The sequence below is a fragment of the Pistacia vera genome, unplaced genomic scaffold, assembly GCF_008641045.1.
Source record: "Pistacia vera cultivar Batoury unplaced genomic scaffold, PisVer_v2 Contig849, whole genome shotgun sequence".
Classification (NCBI taxonomy): domain Eukaryota; kingdom Viridiplantae; phylum Streptophyta; class Magnoliopsida; order Sapindales; family Anacardiaceae; genus Pistacia; species Pistacia vera.
In genome coordinates this window covers 392,923-408,917 of record NW_022196722.1, presented here as the reverse complement: position 1 = coordinate 408,917, position 15,995 = coordinate 392,923, and the positions used below count along the sequence as shown (strand labels likewise).

Here is a 15,995-nt window from a genome sequence, read left to right as displayed (position 1 = left end):
CAGATGAGTATATCGGTAGAACATCTATGTAAAACAAAACCCAAAAAAGTTTTACAGATTGCATGCCATAACTCCCATTTTAGATAATATAAATATAGCGATTATATAAATCAATAAGCTTAGTAACTTGAAGATCATGAGATCTCCACGGAAGTACATATGAACTTAAAATTAAAACCGAACTAAATTTCCAAAACCCTAAAATCAGCAATGATCAGTGGCGATATTTCATCTATAGACACAACTAATAATATTAGAACGTAACTTAGATAGACTTTCCTGCAAGAGTAGAACTGGTTAACCATTCTGAACCCTAGCTGTGAAGGCACTCATAAGTTCTGGGTACTGAAATATATCACCAGTATTAATTGATTCTGGTCCCACTTGCAGGTTTAGCGGCAGCTCGTTACCATAGGGCATCGCGTGAGATCCAGAGACTTCATTGAAATTCTCTAACTGTTGATGAGGACCACCTTGGAAGTCAAAGTAGAAACCACAATTCTCGTTTCTAAGCCCCCTCTTATATCCATCCAGTGAATGATTAACGGAAACATCAGATAACAGTGCAGCACCAACCGATCCTTCGTTATAATTTGAACTAGCGTTTGAAGAATCATCACATTTCTTCGACAAAGGTTTTGGGAAGAACCCTTGAATGATTTCTTGTAGCAAGCCAGAATCTGAAGGCTCTTGTGGAAAGAATTCTGTGTCATCACTTTGATGAACAACAGTAGTTTTGATAGAGCCCGTGGTGGTGTTATTATAGCCTTGATGGTTTTCATTTAAAGGAAAAGTCCCCAAAGAACCAGAGTAAGTATCGCATAATACATTAGTATTAGCATCACGGCAACTTGTTGTGGTATTGCTACAAGGATTCATCACCAAAGAACCTCCGTGGAAAGCGCTAAGATTTGAAGAAGATGAGTTGTTAATGCATGGAAACTGGTCATATAAAGATTGAGTAGGCGAATACAAAGAAGGATTGGAAGAAGTATTCAAAAGGTCACGTAAAAGTAACATATTGAGCGAGGAATTCTTCTGTTGAGGAGAGAAGTGATGATCGGCCACATGAGGATTAGCGAAAGATGGCCAGTGTGACGCAGGGTTAAATTGGCGAGTGGGTAAATCTCTAACCGACGGCTGAGGCTGTTTGGAGAAATTAAACGGAGAGAGGAGATGATCAGGAGTAGAGAGAGGCTCAGTAGATGGATAAACAAAGTTTGTTCGAGCTTTGTGACCACGCATGGCTCGAGCCGCACAGTCATAGGCACAGGCGGCTTCCTCCGCCGTGTCAAAAGTCCCCAGCCAACGCCTCTCCTTAGACTGAGGGTCCCGTATCTCAGCAGCATAGCGGCCCCACGGCCTGCGGCGAACCCCACGGTACCTCATGGTTCCACCGCTACAATTACCACTTTCTTTCAAAGTCCTTTTGTTGTTGGTGGTGGTGGTAGTAGTAGTAGTTGTGGTAGTTGAGTCGCAGTTTTTCTGGTGATCGGTGATGGTTTCTCTTGGGTTAGATTCAGGTAAATGGGTTATCCCACCAAGTCTCCTAAGTGCCTCCTCCATTTCACTGGTTGAACAAAGAGGACAAACTTAGAAGAAAAAGAAAGGAGAGTGAATAGAATACACAGAGACCGAAACGAAAAGGATTTTGAGAGTGGAAGTGAAAATCTCAGGAGTTGGCACCTGGACTGCGATGGTGGTAGAGGATTTATTTATAGCTAGCTATAATAACTCTGGTGTAGAGACGGGGTTAGAAAGTGACTGATTTATTCATGCGTTATATTGGTGCAACACAAAATTCGAAAAATAAGCTGGTCCAGTATTATTAATCTGACGACTAGGATCATCTACTGGCCCAACCGTCCACAAATTAGAGGGTTGTGATCATTTATTCTCTATAGTAAAACTTTTTGTTTTTTGTTTCTTTAAGAAGAATAAATTATTGGATCTTCTATATCATATTCATTTATGCTATTGCATGCATGGAAGGATGGATGTTATAATAATTTGGTGTCCTTTCTTCCAAATCCCTCTTCTCTCGAGGCAGCTCTTATGGAAGATTTCATTTTACCAGTAAAATTATATTAGCCATAAATACATCATTTCTTCTTATGTTATGTTACATTTTGGACCATTTATTTTTACCAGTTATAACTCTCTCCATCAAAAGTAGTGGAACACTTCTGTTCTAGTTTATACTTTATACGTGCAAGCATCTCCTTGTTACCCCTGATATTAGGAAATCATCTGGTTAGTAATTTACCATTAATTTCTTAACGAAGTTTGATTAGAATCTTTATTAAAAAGCAAAAAAGAACATAACACCTGGAATGGGTCTCCTTCTCCTATTAAGTTTATGTTACTGTAAGTTTGACTTGTGAATTTTAATGATGATAACTGTTCTTTCTGAAACTTTGAGAAATCTTTGGACATGGGTGTGCCAGCTAAGAGCTCTGTTTGCATAGTAATTGCCTTCGGCTATTTCCAAGAGCAATGGGAAAAGGTTACCGAGAGTTGTTTGGCTGGAAATTTTTTGGGGATTTTAATGGAGTAATTATAAGTTTTCATCTCAACCGCCTGTTTATATATCTTGAAAATCTGAAAGAAATCACTACATTTCTATAATTGAATCTGCAATCTACACGTCTCCATCTAACATGTAATAAAGAGTAAGGGATTTCGGGGGAAGAAGATAAGAAAAGCATTGCTTAATATTTCTGGGAAGTTGAAGAGCTTTCTCATTCTCTCTTTCTGAATGATTACACTGGCGGCGCTCAGAAATTGTTTCTCCAACTTTGGTTTGTGTTAATTTCATGGTGGTTTCAGAAAAATTTGAAAGGGTATTAGTGATGGTTAGGGTTTGAAAACCAAGGATTATGATCACATGGAGTTGTCTGATGTAGGGTTTAATAGGGTCTTTTAAGAGATGAGATTTAGCTTCTGGTTCTGTTGGTAGATTGAGACTAAAGTTGTTTGTTGTTGTACCCTTGAGTCAGAATAAAGGAAAAGATTAGGGTTGTCCACTTTCCAAAACCAAACCCCTCTCACGGTCTAATTCTCTATTAATCACAACTCCATCTAATCATACAATTAATTACATCGTTAAACTATTGCCAACCTCTAAAATTTTCAGAAAATAAAATAAGTCACCTTTATCAATAAATGGATTGTATTTGAATTTTGAAACCCTATTTATGTGTCAATATAATAACTTATTTATTGAATTTAATTATCATTTATTGGATAGATAGAGTCAATCAAATTGGTGCTTATTCTTACGTGTGAAGGTTGGTGCGAGAATATATTATTACACTATCAAATTGGTCCAACTCCAACATACAGATTACGTGTGAGGATGATGAATGGATTCATAGATTACATGATGAGCGTTTATACATTGATGGTTGATTTAATCAAAAGTGGGTGGGTGTTGAGGTTAACGAGTAAAGATAAGAAACGTGGGTGTGAAAGGAGTAAATGTAAATGACGGTAGAGTTGAGTTTGGTTTAAAAGATGGCGGAGACGCCAAACAATGAAATGAAAAGATTTTAACGACAAAGAAGAGATTCTGTCAGACCATATTAAAATCAATATATATGGAGTAAACAGCTTTTCACACCCACTTTATGCCCCCCTTTCCCAAATCTATTACTATTTCATTTCTGTATTTTAGGGATATGTCTTCCATATTTTATTGAAAATTAAATCAATATATCACCTTTTTTTTTTAATTAAACATGTTATCTATAATAAATAGGTGTTAGTATTCGATTTAATCGAGTAATAAATTTATAATTTAGCGAATTAGCTTCACCAATTTTTTTTTTTTTTTTGTTTTTTATGATTGGGGTGTCCAGATCAACTTACATGTACTTCAATTAATTCTCTAAAACCCTAATTATCAATCGAATAAAAACCCCAGTAACTATTCTTTTTAATACTCAAGAAAAAACTCAACTTCTTGAATAATATATTCAGAAATCACTATCGAATCACTGAGAAAATTTCTTATACCCCTTTTGTGTTTATTTGTGTGGTTTTATATCATGTTTTTAATTTACTACAAATATCCTCTCTTTTTTCATAAAGTTCAAAGCTTGTTATATTAATATTTTAATACATAAATTGGACATACTATATACATATACAAACCAAAATTCCTTATTATATTAATTAATTCATGGCCGAAACCAAAAAAAATAAAATTGGGAGGACTAAACAATTTTAAATTGAAAACAAAAATATTACTTTTGTTAATATGACGATAACATTAACAAAAATGGAAGAGAAATGGTATAGAATTAAGATAAACGATGTTTATTTCAAACTTAAAAGAAGGTAGTATAGTAAAAAAAGTGTATTCTAAATTTCAAAAGAGTATTAATAATTAGAGGAGTCAAAATTATAATTACTTATTATGAGTATGGGATATTTTTTTATATAAAAATATAAAATATATATAATTAAGAATTTATAATATAAAATTATTTCCTAAAAATTTGACCGGGGCTGGATGCCAAGAGAGCCACCCCTGCTCCCGCCACTAATTAAATTAATTTGATTTATAAGAACAAATTCAAAAATTTGTTAACGCATTAACATATTAAAAAAAAAAAAAAAAAAAAAAAAAAAAAAAAAAAAAAAAAGTGTTAACATTCGGTGTACATTATTTTAAAAACATTCAATGAAAAATGGTAGAAATTACAAATTGATCAAGAAAATAACTATTAAATTTAACTATGCAAAAAAAAATTAAAGTAATTTCCTTTGCATAATTATATGTATATATTAAGGAAAAATTTGTTTTAACTAAAATAATTAATCTTATAAGGGTACCAATAAAAGGTTGAATTGCGTTAAATAAATAAAACCAGAAGAATAAAAGAAAATATTGAAAATTAAAGCAGGTGAAATTTGGCAACGTCGGCAAGCCATCGGTGGTTGGCGACTTGGCGTAGGCAAACCTCGCGTGGCAAGCCAATGGCCACTAACCTATTTCTATTCCCATGTTTACTAGTGGACTGCGATCGTTTATTTTTAGAAATTTTTTTACAAAAAAAAATTATATTTTAACAAAATTATTTTTCATTGTTTAATTTCAGTGAACGTTATTTAATGAATCCATGATACTATCCTTTCCAAAACTTATCTCAAATTTCATATCTTACTTGTACATGTACATTCGACATTGATATTTTAAATAAAGTGATTATGTGTTTAATGTAATAGCAATGCTAGATGACACATTACTTGAGATATAAAATATGAAATAAATATTTGAGATAAGCAATATAATATTTATATTTTTACATTAACAATATTGTTAATGAGTAATGATACATCAAAAACACATTCTCACAAACGTCTCTCACAACTTCGATGTAGTAATTGTTGGCAGTCTCACGACAATTCCACCATACTCAAGGCGCAAAATAATTTTAGTTACAACGAAAAAACGATCGTTCTTTCATAGAAAACGATTGTTCTTTATGAATGAATGATTATGAAATGATCGTTTATCGCAAAAGGAATAATCATTCCTTATGAAAGAACAATCATTCCTTATGTAAGAAATAACCATTCCGGAATGATTATTCTTTCAAGAACAAGGTTGTTCTAAGAAGAAGAAGAAGAAGAAGAAGAAGAATACAACAATAACAACAAGAAGAACGAAATTGAAGAAGAGAATTGATAGGAAAGAAACAAGGTGAGGAACAACCATGGTTGTTCCTCTACGGACAATGTTGTTCCTCTAGGGACAATGTTGTTCCTTCAGGAACAAGTTTGTTCCTTAAAGAACGATCATTCCTTATGAATGAATGATTATTCCTTCATAGGGGACGACCATTTATTCTGAAGGAATAACCATTTGTTTCTCGTAGTGTTTTAATGTTTTGGGTGTGGTGGAAACTAACGTGATAGTGTCAATCTGCTACCACGTTAAAGTTGTAAAAAAATATTGTGAGATTATAGTGTAAACGTAGCATTTTCCTATTGTTAATACCCTTTATTAAGATTGTATATTTATTGACCTCGATACCGTTTCTGATTAATTATAAATGAGATATTATAGTTTCATATTCTTGCAACATAATGCCTATTAATATCACAAATCCACACATCCATGCTATTATTACCTTTGTCTATAACATGCATCACATGATCATACAAGTCAACCGTATATTTTTGTGATAAATTAAGCTTAATTATATCTTAATTGTAGGTTAAAATAGATTAAATATCTCATTAAAAATTACATAATCTTTTTAGTTAAAATATTTTTGAGCTCTTAAAATATGCATTCAATTTTGTTTTTTTATGATTAAAAAAAAAAATGTTGTAGTCATATGATTTTTTAAATATATCAAATAAATTTATGCATATAAGATATTCGTGAATACTTGTTATAAACAAATATCTTTGGCGATATTCTTATATAATTTAACAAGCAAACCAGAAATGTATTATTACTATCATTTATTTATAGTGAAGAAAGAAAATTATTAACGTAGATGGTATAGAAGGGCAACTTTAAGATACTGTAGCATTAGTTGTTTGGTTGTAGTATTATGCAAGTATACGTAATGTCTAATGAAGAAAGTTTAATGATATAAGTGTACGTGTAATGTACGCAGTAGGTTGTCCAGAAGTATAATAATGTTTTTAACGGTTCCCCACTGTTAAAACCAGGCATTCCATCAATGTACACAGTGCTTCAGATATTTGGAAGACAGATTTGTAAAATAGCATATCCCGATCCAATTCTCTTTTGGCAGACCCTTTAGATATGTTTATGTTTTTAACTTCATTAATTTAATAACACCCCCAGCATAATGCTTCCTCCTTATCCATCATCTTAACTAATTCACTTTTGTTTGTTTGAATATATTATTGAAAATAAATAAACAAATATTTGAATCCGATTACACAAGTAAAACGGCGGTTCAACTAAGTGTCAACATCCCGACTTCAAACCCTAAACCTAACAAAAGAAAACCCTATCTTGAATCTCTAATACAAACCGTACTAACTTTTCGAGATCCAAAAATATCCAGGCAACCCTACAGGTCTATGTAACCCTACTGATCTAAATTAACAAAAAAAAAAAACCTTAGAAAAACTCAACAAATTAACATAGCTAAATCTCCTTTTTGACGATGAATATTCAGTAATCAGCATTCTGTGCTACGCGTGGCTTTATCACTGAGAACTCCTTAATTCCTATGTCCATATTTCTGACATTTAGCATGTAGCGATAGTGCCCGGTCACAACCAAGGGGCCTTTCCCATTAACCCCGAAGAAAGTTGATCTTAGTATTCAAGTTTTTGGTACTTTCCCGTCTCTTCTACTATTGTGTCGGCATTGGAAAGCTGGAAAATCTTTGGACGAGACCAGGATCAAAATTCCTGTCGGTCTTGAAACCCTAACCCTAAACCTATATTACCGACTGAACAAATTCATTCTCTCTCATAGAATTCAGAAATTAAAGTCTCTCTCTGCATGCATATGTGGCAATTTGGAAAAATGAAAAAGGTTGTTCTTTTCTTGTCACTGATTAATTAATTATTTTAATTTTAATTTTAAACATCTAATATATCTGATAACCCTAACTTCTGAGAATGTCAAAAAGAGTAATGCAGATGTTTGGTGCCACGGCACAGTCTCTTACCTCAGTGAGTATTGCCCGGAGAGAGGGAAGAAAGTGAGAGCACGCATGTAAAGTGAAGGCAGAAAAAATAAGAGTTGAGAGACAGCGATTGCACATTCACTGATGAGACTGAATAAAGCCTTCTTTATATTTTCCCTTTCTTTAATTTCAGGTTTTTAGCTGCCAATAACAATATAAGGATATGGAGGGCTCAGTTTAAAAAAGAGATTGTGGATTTTATAGTATCATTGTGGAACCTTAAACGAAACTAGAATTAGAGGTGAATAAAAGGTTCCCACTATTACATTTCTGCTAATCAATTGTAACCAGCTACAGCTAATCTAATAGGAATATCTCACATGTCTTCCAATTCTTTCAAATACTTTCTCGAAGTTTGTATAAAATGCCAGCTTTCACTTTTATCTATTTATTTATTCTCTCTCTTGATTTCTAAATTTCATTATTATCTATTTATTCTCACTCTTAATTAGTAAATTTTATGTTACGAGAGCATCTCTATGCAGGACTTAGACTTAAAAATATCTCCAATTGTGTTCTTTATTTTCAAGAATATCTTTCATATAAATAAAGAGTATCTTTATTAATTTTTAAATATAAAATATATAATTTTTATTCAAATCCAATAGACTCTTTAAATTTAACGAAAATACTCTTTATTTTTAAGAAAGAAACTTAATGGGAAAGAGAATTAATAAATAAAATGCATAAGAACTAATAGTTTATTAATTAAAATTATGATAGAGAGTGAAATTTAACTTTCTAAATGTGGAGAGTCAAACTCACTCTCTAATTTATATTTTAAAGATAAAGAGTCTGTTGGACTCTTATTTTTATAGATAGATTCTTTATAATAAAGAGTTTGAGTCATATAAAGAGTCATTTGGAGATACTCTAATACCTCCAAATTCAATTGCTTTTATGCTAAATGAGGAGACCTATTGCTGATGGACAAGTGTTTTAAAACCCGGCCCAGCCTGGCCTGTTGAACTGATTCAATTGGGATTCGAGGCCTTCACCAGGCCGGATTAACAATTTTATTATTCATTAAAAACCCTAAAAATTAGGATGACGATCGGCGAACAATTGAAGACTGGAATGTTGGGGTTTTGAAGAGGATGGTCGATGAGTGGAAAGGTGGCAATATATGTGATTTCTATTTAGTGAATTGACCGAAAATCGCAAAAATAAATCAACAACAACAATGGGTTATTGTCGGTGATTGGCAAGGCGAACGGGGGAGGGGTGAGATGGGTTTTGGTCAGGAGGCTGAGAGGAGCGTTTTCGTAGTGATGAGGAGTGTTGTCGTTGTCGGAAACATACCCTATTTGCCCTAGGTTGTCGACGTCGGAAGTGGTATTTGGGGTGTTTTTGCAAGATTTCAAACCTGTGGGAACTTCTATGTATTTTTTATAAGTGTTTTTGTTGGATTTCAAATCGTTGGACACCGCAAATCAATTAAACCGGTCAACCTGTGACCTGACCACTTTATTGGGTTTCACCTCGAGTTGGTTATTAAAACACTGTGATCGACAAGAGTAGAGATTGATCGCTAACTCAACCATAATCCTTAACTCAGATTTGGACAATGTAAAGTAGACATTAACAAAAAGAATTCAATGTAAACATGGTTTTATAAGCTTGAACGTTTGTGGAATGTCAACTTATTATAATGAATAATGGGCAACAATCACAAACCTTCTTAGTTTTATTGGAAATTTCACTCCGATGGCAACTGTTACCATTTTGATCAAACATAAATGTAATAGAGTTGGCATTTGAGGGTTTGAGTGATTTGTTTTTTAATCATCTTGAGGGAGTTTGATTAAATTGGCAACAGTTTCCATTTGATTGATGATTTTTAATAAAGTCAGAGAGATTAGTGATTTATGTCGAACAAATATGTAATGTTGTAAATTGACATATAAAAGAGAATTACAAATTTGCCTTAAATTTTTTTACATTGTATATGTTATCGTGATTTTGTTTTGGATTATGTAGTCTTAACATGATTATAGTTGTTTTAAGGGATTGTGAGACAAAAAAAAAAAAAAAAAAAAAAAAAAAAAAGCCTGGTACTGTAGTGTAAGATTATTACTTCAATAATGTACATTTATTTCCTCAACATCCGCGCATCCCCGGGTTTTGAAAAGTGGCAGAGCTTGACAATATCATTTCTGAGTTTTAATAGATTAAAGGAAAAATTCTTCAATTTTCTCACAATTAGAATATTATGAATTTCTTAAGGTGATTAAAAAAATGAATTTCATAATTATAAAATAAGAAAAAATAAATTAATTGTTAAATCAAATATAAAGATTGGCGTCTTCCACAATTTTAGAAAAAGGAAAAATTAACTTTGTTATGCCTAAAAAGTCAGGGCTGACGTGAGCTATCGTCAGCAAAGGCCAATCAGAGTTCATGGAGGCTTTGTACCATCTAGATGTTGCCACGTCACGCAAGGATAGAAGAGGTATGGCTTTCGTTAATGCGGCAGGTGAATGTCAGGCTTACGAGTATCTAGGAATTGTCCACCTGCCTAAGCCCTACGCGATTTAAGGATGTCTCTCGTGCAGACAACCAATAGGAAGTGGGTTAGGAATTGTACCACACCTACCAGACTGCAGACTCATGATTATGACCTCGAATCCTCCAATTATAAATAGAAGACTCCTCTCTCATTTACGAGATTGACTTATCTTTAGTCTTAAACAGCATATATCCTCTCTTTCTCTCTCTATATTCTCTCTAGATTGTAATTCAGTTCGCTGCACGCGACCTGACTGTAATCATCCATTAATATAGCTACAGTGGACGTAAGGTTCGCTTTTGAGCATCCGAACCACTTAAAAAACTGCTTCTTATTTATTTTCTCACTGCATATTTTTATATCACGTGTAATTTCTAAACACGCTTACCACTTTGCACGTGTGAGTTGTTGGTGTCAAAATCAAGCATCTACAGGTTGGCTCTACAAGAAGGGCTTGATTTAGTATCTGCTCTTCATCAGAAACCTTTGACTGATAAGTCCTACCCATCAGCAAATGGCTCGCGGTTCGAAACTGAGCGAATCGACCTTGACAATGAGGAAATCCCCCAGGTACAGGATGACATTTCTCCCGAAGTGCCGCCAATCCAATAGAGTATCATAGTGAATATTCCTTCAAGCTCACAGCTCGACCCAACTGTGATAAGTTACCTGGAGAGGTTCCACAATACTCTCCACCAAACGGTTAGCCAAAGACTAGACCGTTTGGATCAAGTCGTACCATCAAAGTCCAATGAAGAGGTGCCATCGCCAAAGATGCCTACGGGTCGTGCAAAAGTGCGAAAAAAGGTGAAAACCCGTATCGCACGCACTGCAGCGCGTAAAAGTAAGAGAAAGCAAGTGGCGAACAGTGGACTAAAGGCTCCGAGGGACTAGAGAACACTGGTCATGCAACGGGTAGAATACCCGTGGCATTGCGACTTGGCGACATGTCGCAGCATGAGTCGTCCCACGCCACATCGCATGGGCACTCCCATAAAAGTGCAAGGCAGAGAGATTTCACCAAAATGATGACCTCGACCATCATCATGCTGGAAACCCCTGTCATCTGTGGGTCGGTTCTGACCACCACGGAGATCGGGAAAACTCCCCGAGCCATTCAATGCCTTCACACAGCCCTAGCCAACATGTGTTAAGGTTCGTCGGAGCTTCCGATCAAGTTGAAGAAGAGATCGATTTGCGGTCTTTCCTCAACTGCAACCGTGAGGGTCAAACCCACGTTGCAAAAAATGATCCCCATGCAGCTCTGCTACCTCAGATTGAGGAATTACAACGAGTTTTGGATCAACTTAAGGCTCAGCAGAATGAGCGTGGGAAAGTCACAGTGGCGTCTCCCTTTTCTCCAGCAATGTTAGCTGCTCCTCTCCCATCGAGATTCAGAATGCTCGGCATACGGGCGTTCGATGGGAATTCAGATCCGCAGGATCACCTTTACGAGTTCAACGACCTCATGGAACTCCACCAAGTCGCTGACTTGGCCAAATGTTGCTGCTTAGCAATAACTCTGACTGCCCATGCCAAGCGCCGGTTAAAATTGCTTCTCTCGGGATCAATAAGCTCATGGCAACAAATGAACTCATTATTTTTTGAGACACTTCCAAGTGAACAGGAAGTTTTCGATGCCGTTGAGCTATCTAAGCAACATATGACAAGAGACGAATGAATCCCTCCAGTCTTACATAGACAAATTCCACAGGGAATTCCACAAAGTGGCTTACACTCTAGAAGAGTCCGTTCAGACTCTCATTATTGTTTAGGTTTGTCCGCAGACTAACTTTTGGAAGGAACTGCAATTCGAGGACAATGTTTCCCTCACTCACTTCTACAACCTCACTGAGAAATATCTACGAATAAAAAATTTTGTGGCCGTTCTTAATCGCCACGACCCTAGTCCTTCGACCAGTGCTTCTAACCGAGGGGAGAATAGTAGAAGGGTTGATCGCAGATAGGATAATGACTTACGATCAGCGGAAAGGAAAGAAGCAGCGATTTGAGCCCAAAAAGTCTTACGCCCATGTTCCTCGTCGCGATCACAACAAAAATCAATACACTCCTTTGAATGCCTCAGTGTCGGCTATTCTGGATAAGTTAGAAGAGGCTAGCCTGCTTAGAGAGCCAAAGCCCATGAAGAATCCCCCCTCAGCTAGGAATAGCAAAAAGTAATGCTGCTATCATCGGGATAATGGGTATCACACCGATGAGTTTCGGGCTCTCAAGCAAGCAATTGAAGACCTAATCAAGCAAGGGCACTTTAAAAAGGAACAGGTGAAGAAGCGTCGTAGTCGCAAGGGTCTTTACTGTGTAGGGATCATCTTTTGAGGCCCACACCTCATGGGGAACTCTCAAGGTGCCCATGAGAGGTATGCTCGGGAAGCTCGTCATGACCCCATGAGTGTGATGAGCACGGCGCCACGACCCGCTAAAGTTCGCAGGGAAGAAGAGATCACCTCTCTAAGAAAGATACAATGCGATTGCATCATCCCTACGAAGATGCACTCATCATAGTGCCTGAAATAGGTCAGTGCGAAGTCCACAAAATGTTGGTGGACAATGGAAGCGCTGTAAACATCCTATTTCAGCAAGCTTTCAAAAAAATGCAATTGGATGAGACAGGCCTAAAGCTTGCCTCCATCTCTCTCTATGGTTTTACTAGGGATCATTTGATTCCTAAGGGAATGATCTCACTCCCGATCACGTTGAGTGAGACCAATGAAATGACCAAAATGACAGAGTTTTTGGTGGTAGACTGTCCGTTCACCTTTAATGGCATTCTGGGATGACCTCTACTGCAAAATTTTAAGGCAGTCACCTCCATCTACCATCTACAAATTAAGTTCCCCACTCCGACAAGGATTAGGAAAATAAAAGGATCTCAACACGAATCTGTGACTGTTACATAAAAGCAGTGCAGATGGCGTGCAAGGGAAAGGGAAGGCCAATAGGCATCCCCAAGCATGCTATGGTGATTAGCAGAATTGAGCCACAGCCTGGCCCAGTAGAGGACAATATGGATCCTTGCATCCAGGAGAGCCTTCATAGTGGGCTAGTTAAGGACGTATCTGAGGTGTCAGTCGATCAAAATGAGCCGATCCGAGTATTGAGAATAGGGAGTAATCTCAACCCCCAGCTTGCCAAAAGCCTAACAAGCTTCCTCAAGGAGAATGTTGATGTTTTTGCATGACTCATGCTGATATGATCGGGATCAGCCTGAATGTTATATGTCCTGCACTCAACATTGATAGTGCAGTCAAGCTGGTTCGCTAAAAGAGAAGAGTCATGGACCCTGAGCGCTATGTTGCCTTGAAAACTGAGGCGGATAAGCTCCTTTTAAATGGGTCTATTCGAGAGGCGCTTTACCCGAGTTGGGTTACCAATCCGATCTTGGTAAAGAAGCCCAATGGCAAATGGTGAACTTGTGTTGACTTCACTGACCTCAACAAAGCCTATCCGAAGGATAAATTTTCCTTGCAAGGATTGACTAGCTCGTTGATGCCACCTCTGGGCATGAGCTTTTAAACTTTATGGATGCCTTCTCGGGATATAATCAGATCCCGATGTACGCACCTGTCGAAGAGCATACCTCGTTTGTTATAGATCGTGGATTGTATTGTTACAAGGTCATGCCCTTCGACCTAAAAAACGCTAGGGCAACTTACCAGCAGCTGGTTAACTGTATGTTTTCCAAGCAAATCAGAAAGTCGATGGAAGTTTTTATTGATGACATGCTGGTCAAGTAGCATGTCACTTCAGATCACATAGTGCATCTCACTGAGATGTTCGACATACTCCAAAGGTACAAGATAAAGCTCAATCCTCTTAAATGCTTATTCGGAGTATCCTTAGGAAAGTTTTTGGGGTATATGGTTAACCAATAGGGAATCGAAATCAATCCTGAGAAGATCTAGGCTCTCATTGATATGAAAAGCCCGACCAACCGAGAAACAGGTTCAGAGCCTAAATGAGCGAATAGTGGCTCTCAGTCGCTTCGTATCGAGAGCAACAGATCATTGTTTGCCATTTTTTAATATACTCAAAGCCAACAAGAAGTTCCAATCGACTCCAGAGTGCAAGCAAGCTTTTCAAAGTATAAAAGAACATCTTAGAAAACCACCTCTCCTATCCAAGCCTCTTCCCAACGAAATTCTACTCCTATACTTGTCCGTCTCTCAGCATGCGGTCAGCGCAGCTCTCATTCGAAAAGAGGGCAGAGTTCAATGGCTAGTGTATTACGCGAGCAAGCAACTGTTGGACACCGAGATGCGATATCCAAAAATGGAGCAATTAGCTCATGCCCTGCTGATCGCCTCCAGGAAGTTGTGACCCTACTTCCATACCCACACAATCCATGTTCTGACCAACTACCCGCTCAGGCAAGTTCTTCAGAAGCCGAAAGCTACGGGTAAGTTAAGAAAATGGGCAATGGAATTGAGTTAGTTCGATCTGCATTATAGACTGAAAGCAACCATCAAAGGGCAGGTTCTTACCGATTTCATTTCGGAATTCTCGTACTAGCCAAATCGAGAATCCGAGCAGTAAGCCAACGGAGTCATCCAGGAAACCGTTTAGAACTTATCGACTCGGAGCCTCTATGTCCATGGTTCCTCGAACAAGAAAAGAGCCAGGCAAGTCTTCTCCTCCTTACTCTTGAAGGGACTCGTAATTATGGAATTCTACGATAAGGCCAAATACGAAGCGTTGCTCGTCGATCTATGATTAGCGAGGGAAATGGGATCGTACACGATTAGTGTTCACATCGACTCCCAACTGGTTGTTAATCAGATCTTGGGAGAATATCAAGCCAGGGAAGAGAACATGATAAGCTATTTGAAGAAAGCTAAGGCCGCACTCGAGCCTTTCAAGCACTTCACGATCAAGCAAATCCCGAGCAGACCGAAGCTATAACAGAATCAATCTCCTGGATCACTCCAATCATTCAGTATCTCCGAGATAGGACTCTGCCCAGTGACAAGACTGAGGCAAAAATCCTGCACACCAAAGTTGCTCATTACACAATCGTCGGAGATTAGTTATACAAGCGAGAGTTTAGCGCCCCTCTCCTCCGATGTGTTACCGATGAAGAAGTAGACTATATTATGAGGGAGATACATGAAGGGATCTACGGTAAGCACACCGCTACACGATCCCTCGCTAATAAAAGTTTGACAAGTGCCAGTGGTTTGTGAATATTCCGCGAGCTCCTTCCCACCAACTGATGACAATGACTAGCCCCTGACCATTCTATATGTGGGGAATTGACCTTATTGGGCCCATACCAGCTAGAAAGGGGGTCATTAAGTATACTGCGGTCGCGATAGACTACTTCACCAAATGGGCCGAGGCTAAGCCTTGGCCGCGATCACTACCAAGAAGTTAAAAAACTTTGTCTTCAAGAATATAGTGTGCCGCTACGAGATTCCTCATACACTCATCTCTGATAATGGGAAGCAGTTTGACAATGAGGAATTCAAGCAATTTTGCGATGAGTTGAGGATCCATAAAAAGTTTGAGCACACACTGAAGGCCAAGCTTGGCACTACCAAGGGCAATTGGGTTTGATGACCTCCTAGAAGTTCTATGGGTATATAGAACAACTCCGAGAACCTCACTTTAGAAACGCCCTTCTCGCTAGCATATGGCTGCGAGGCTATGCTCCTAGTGGAAGTAAAGACTGGTTCACTCCGGAGAGACCTATTCAACGAAACAAGCAATGAAGCACTTCTGCGTACAAATCTGGACCTAGTTGAAGAACATTGCGACAAGGCTTGGTTAAGGAAAAC

At 37.4% G+C, this 15,995-nt stretch overlaps 1 protein-coding gene across 1 annotated transcript; it reads right to left on the bottom strand.

Annotated features, from left to right (window-relative positions):
- Positions 1 to 297: 297 nt before the first annotated feature.
- On the bottom strand, positions 298 to 1,566 carry LOC116118581 (ethylene-responsive transcription factor ESR2-like). The gene has a single exon (XM_031404568.1). The coding sequence runs from the start codon at positions 1,564 to 1,566 to the stop codon at positions 298 to 300; it is 1,269 nt and encodes a 422-aa protein (XP_031260428.1).
- Between the last annotated feature and the right edge of the window lie 14,429 nt (positions 1,567 to 15,995).

Coding starts and splice junctions, on each gene's coding strand:
- LOC116118581 (XM_031404568.1), bottom strand. CDS start 1,566: ATGGAGGAGGCACTTAGGAGACTTGGTGGGATAACCCATTTACCTGAA.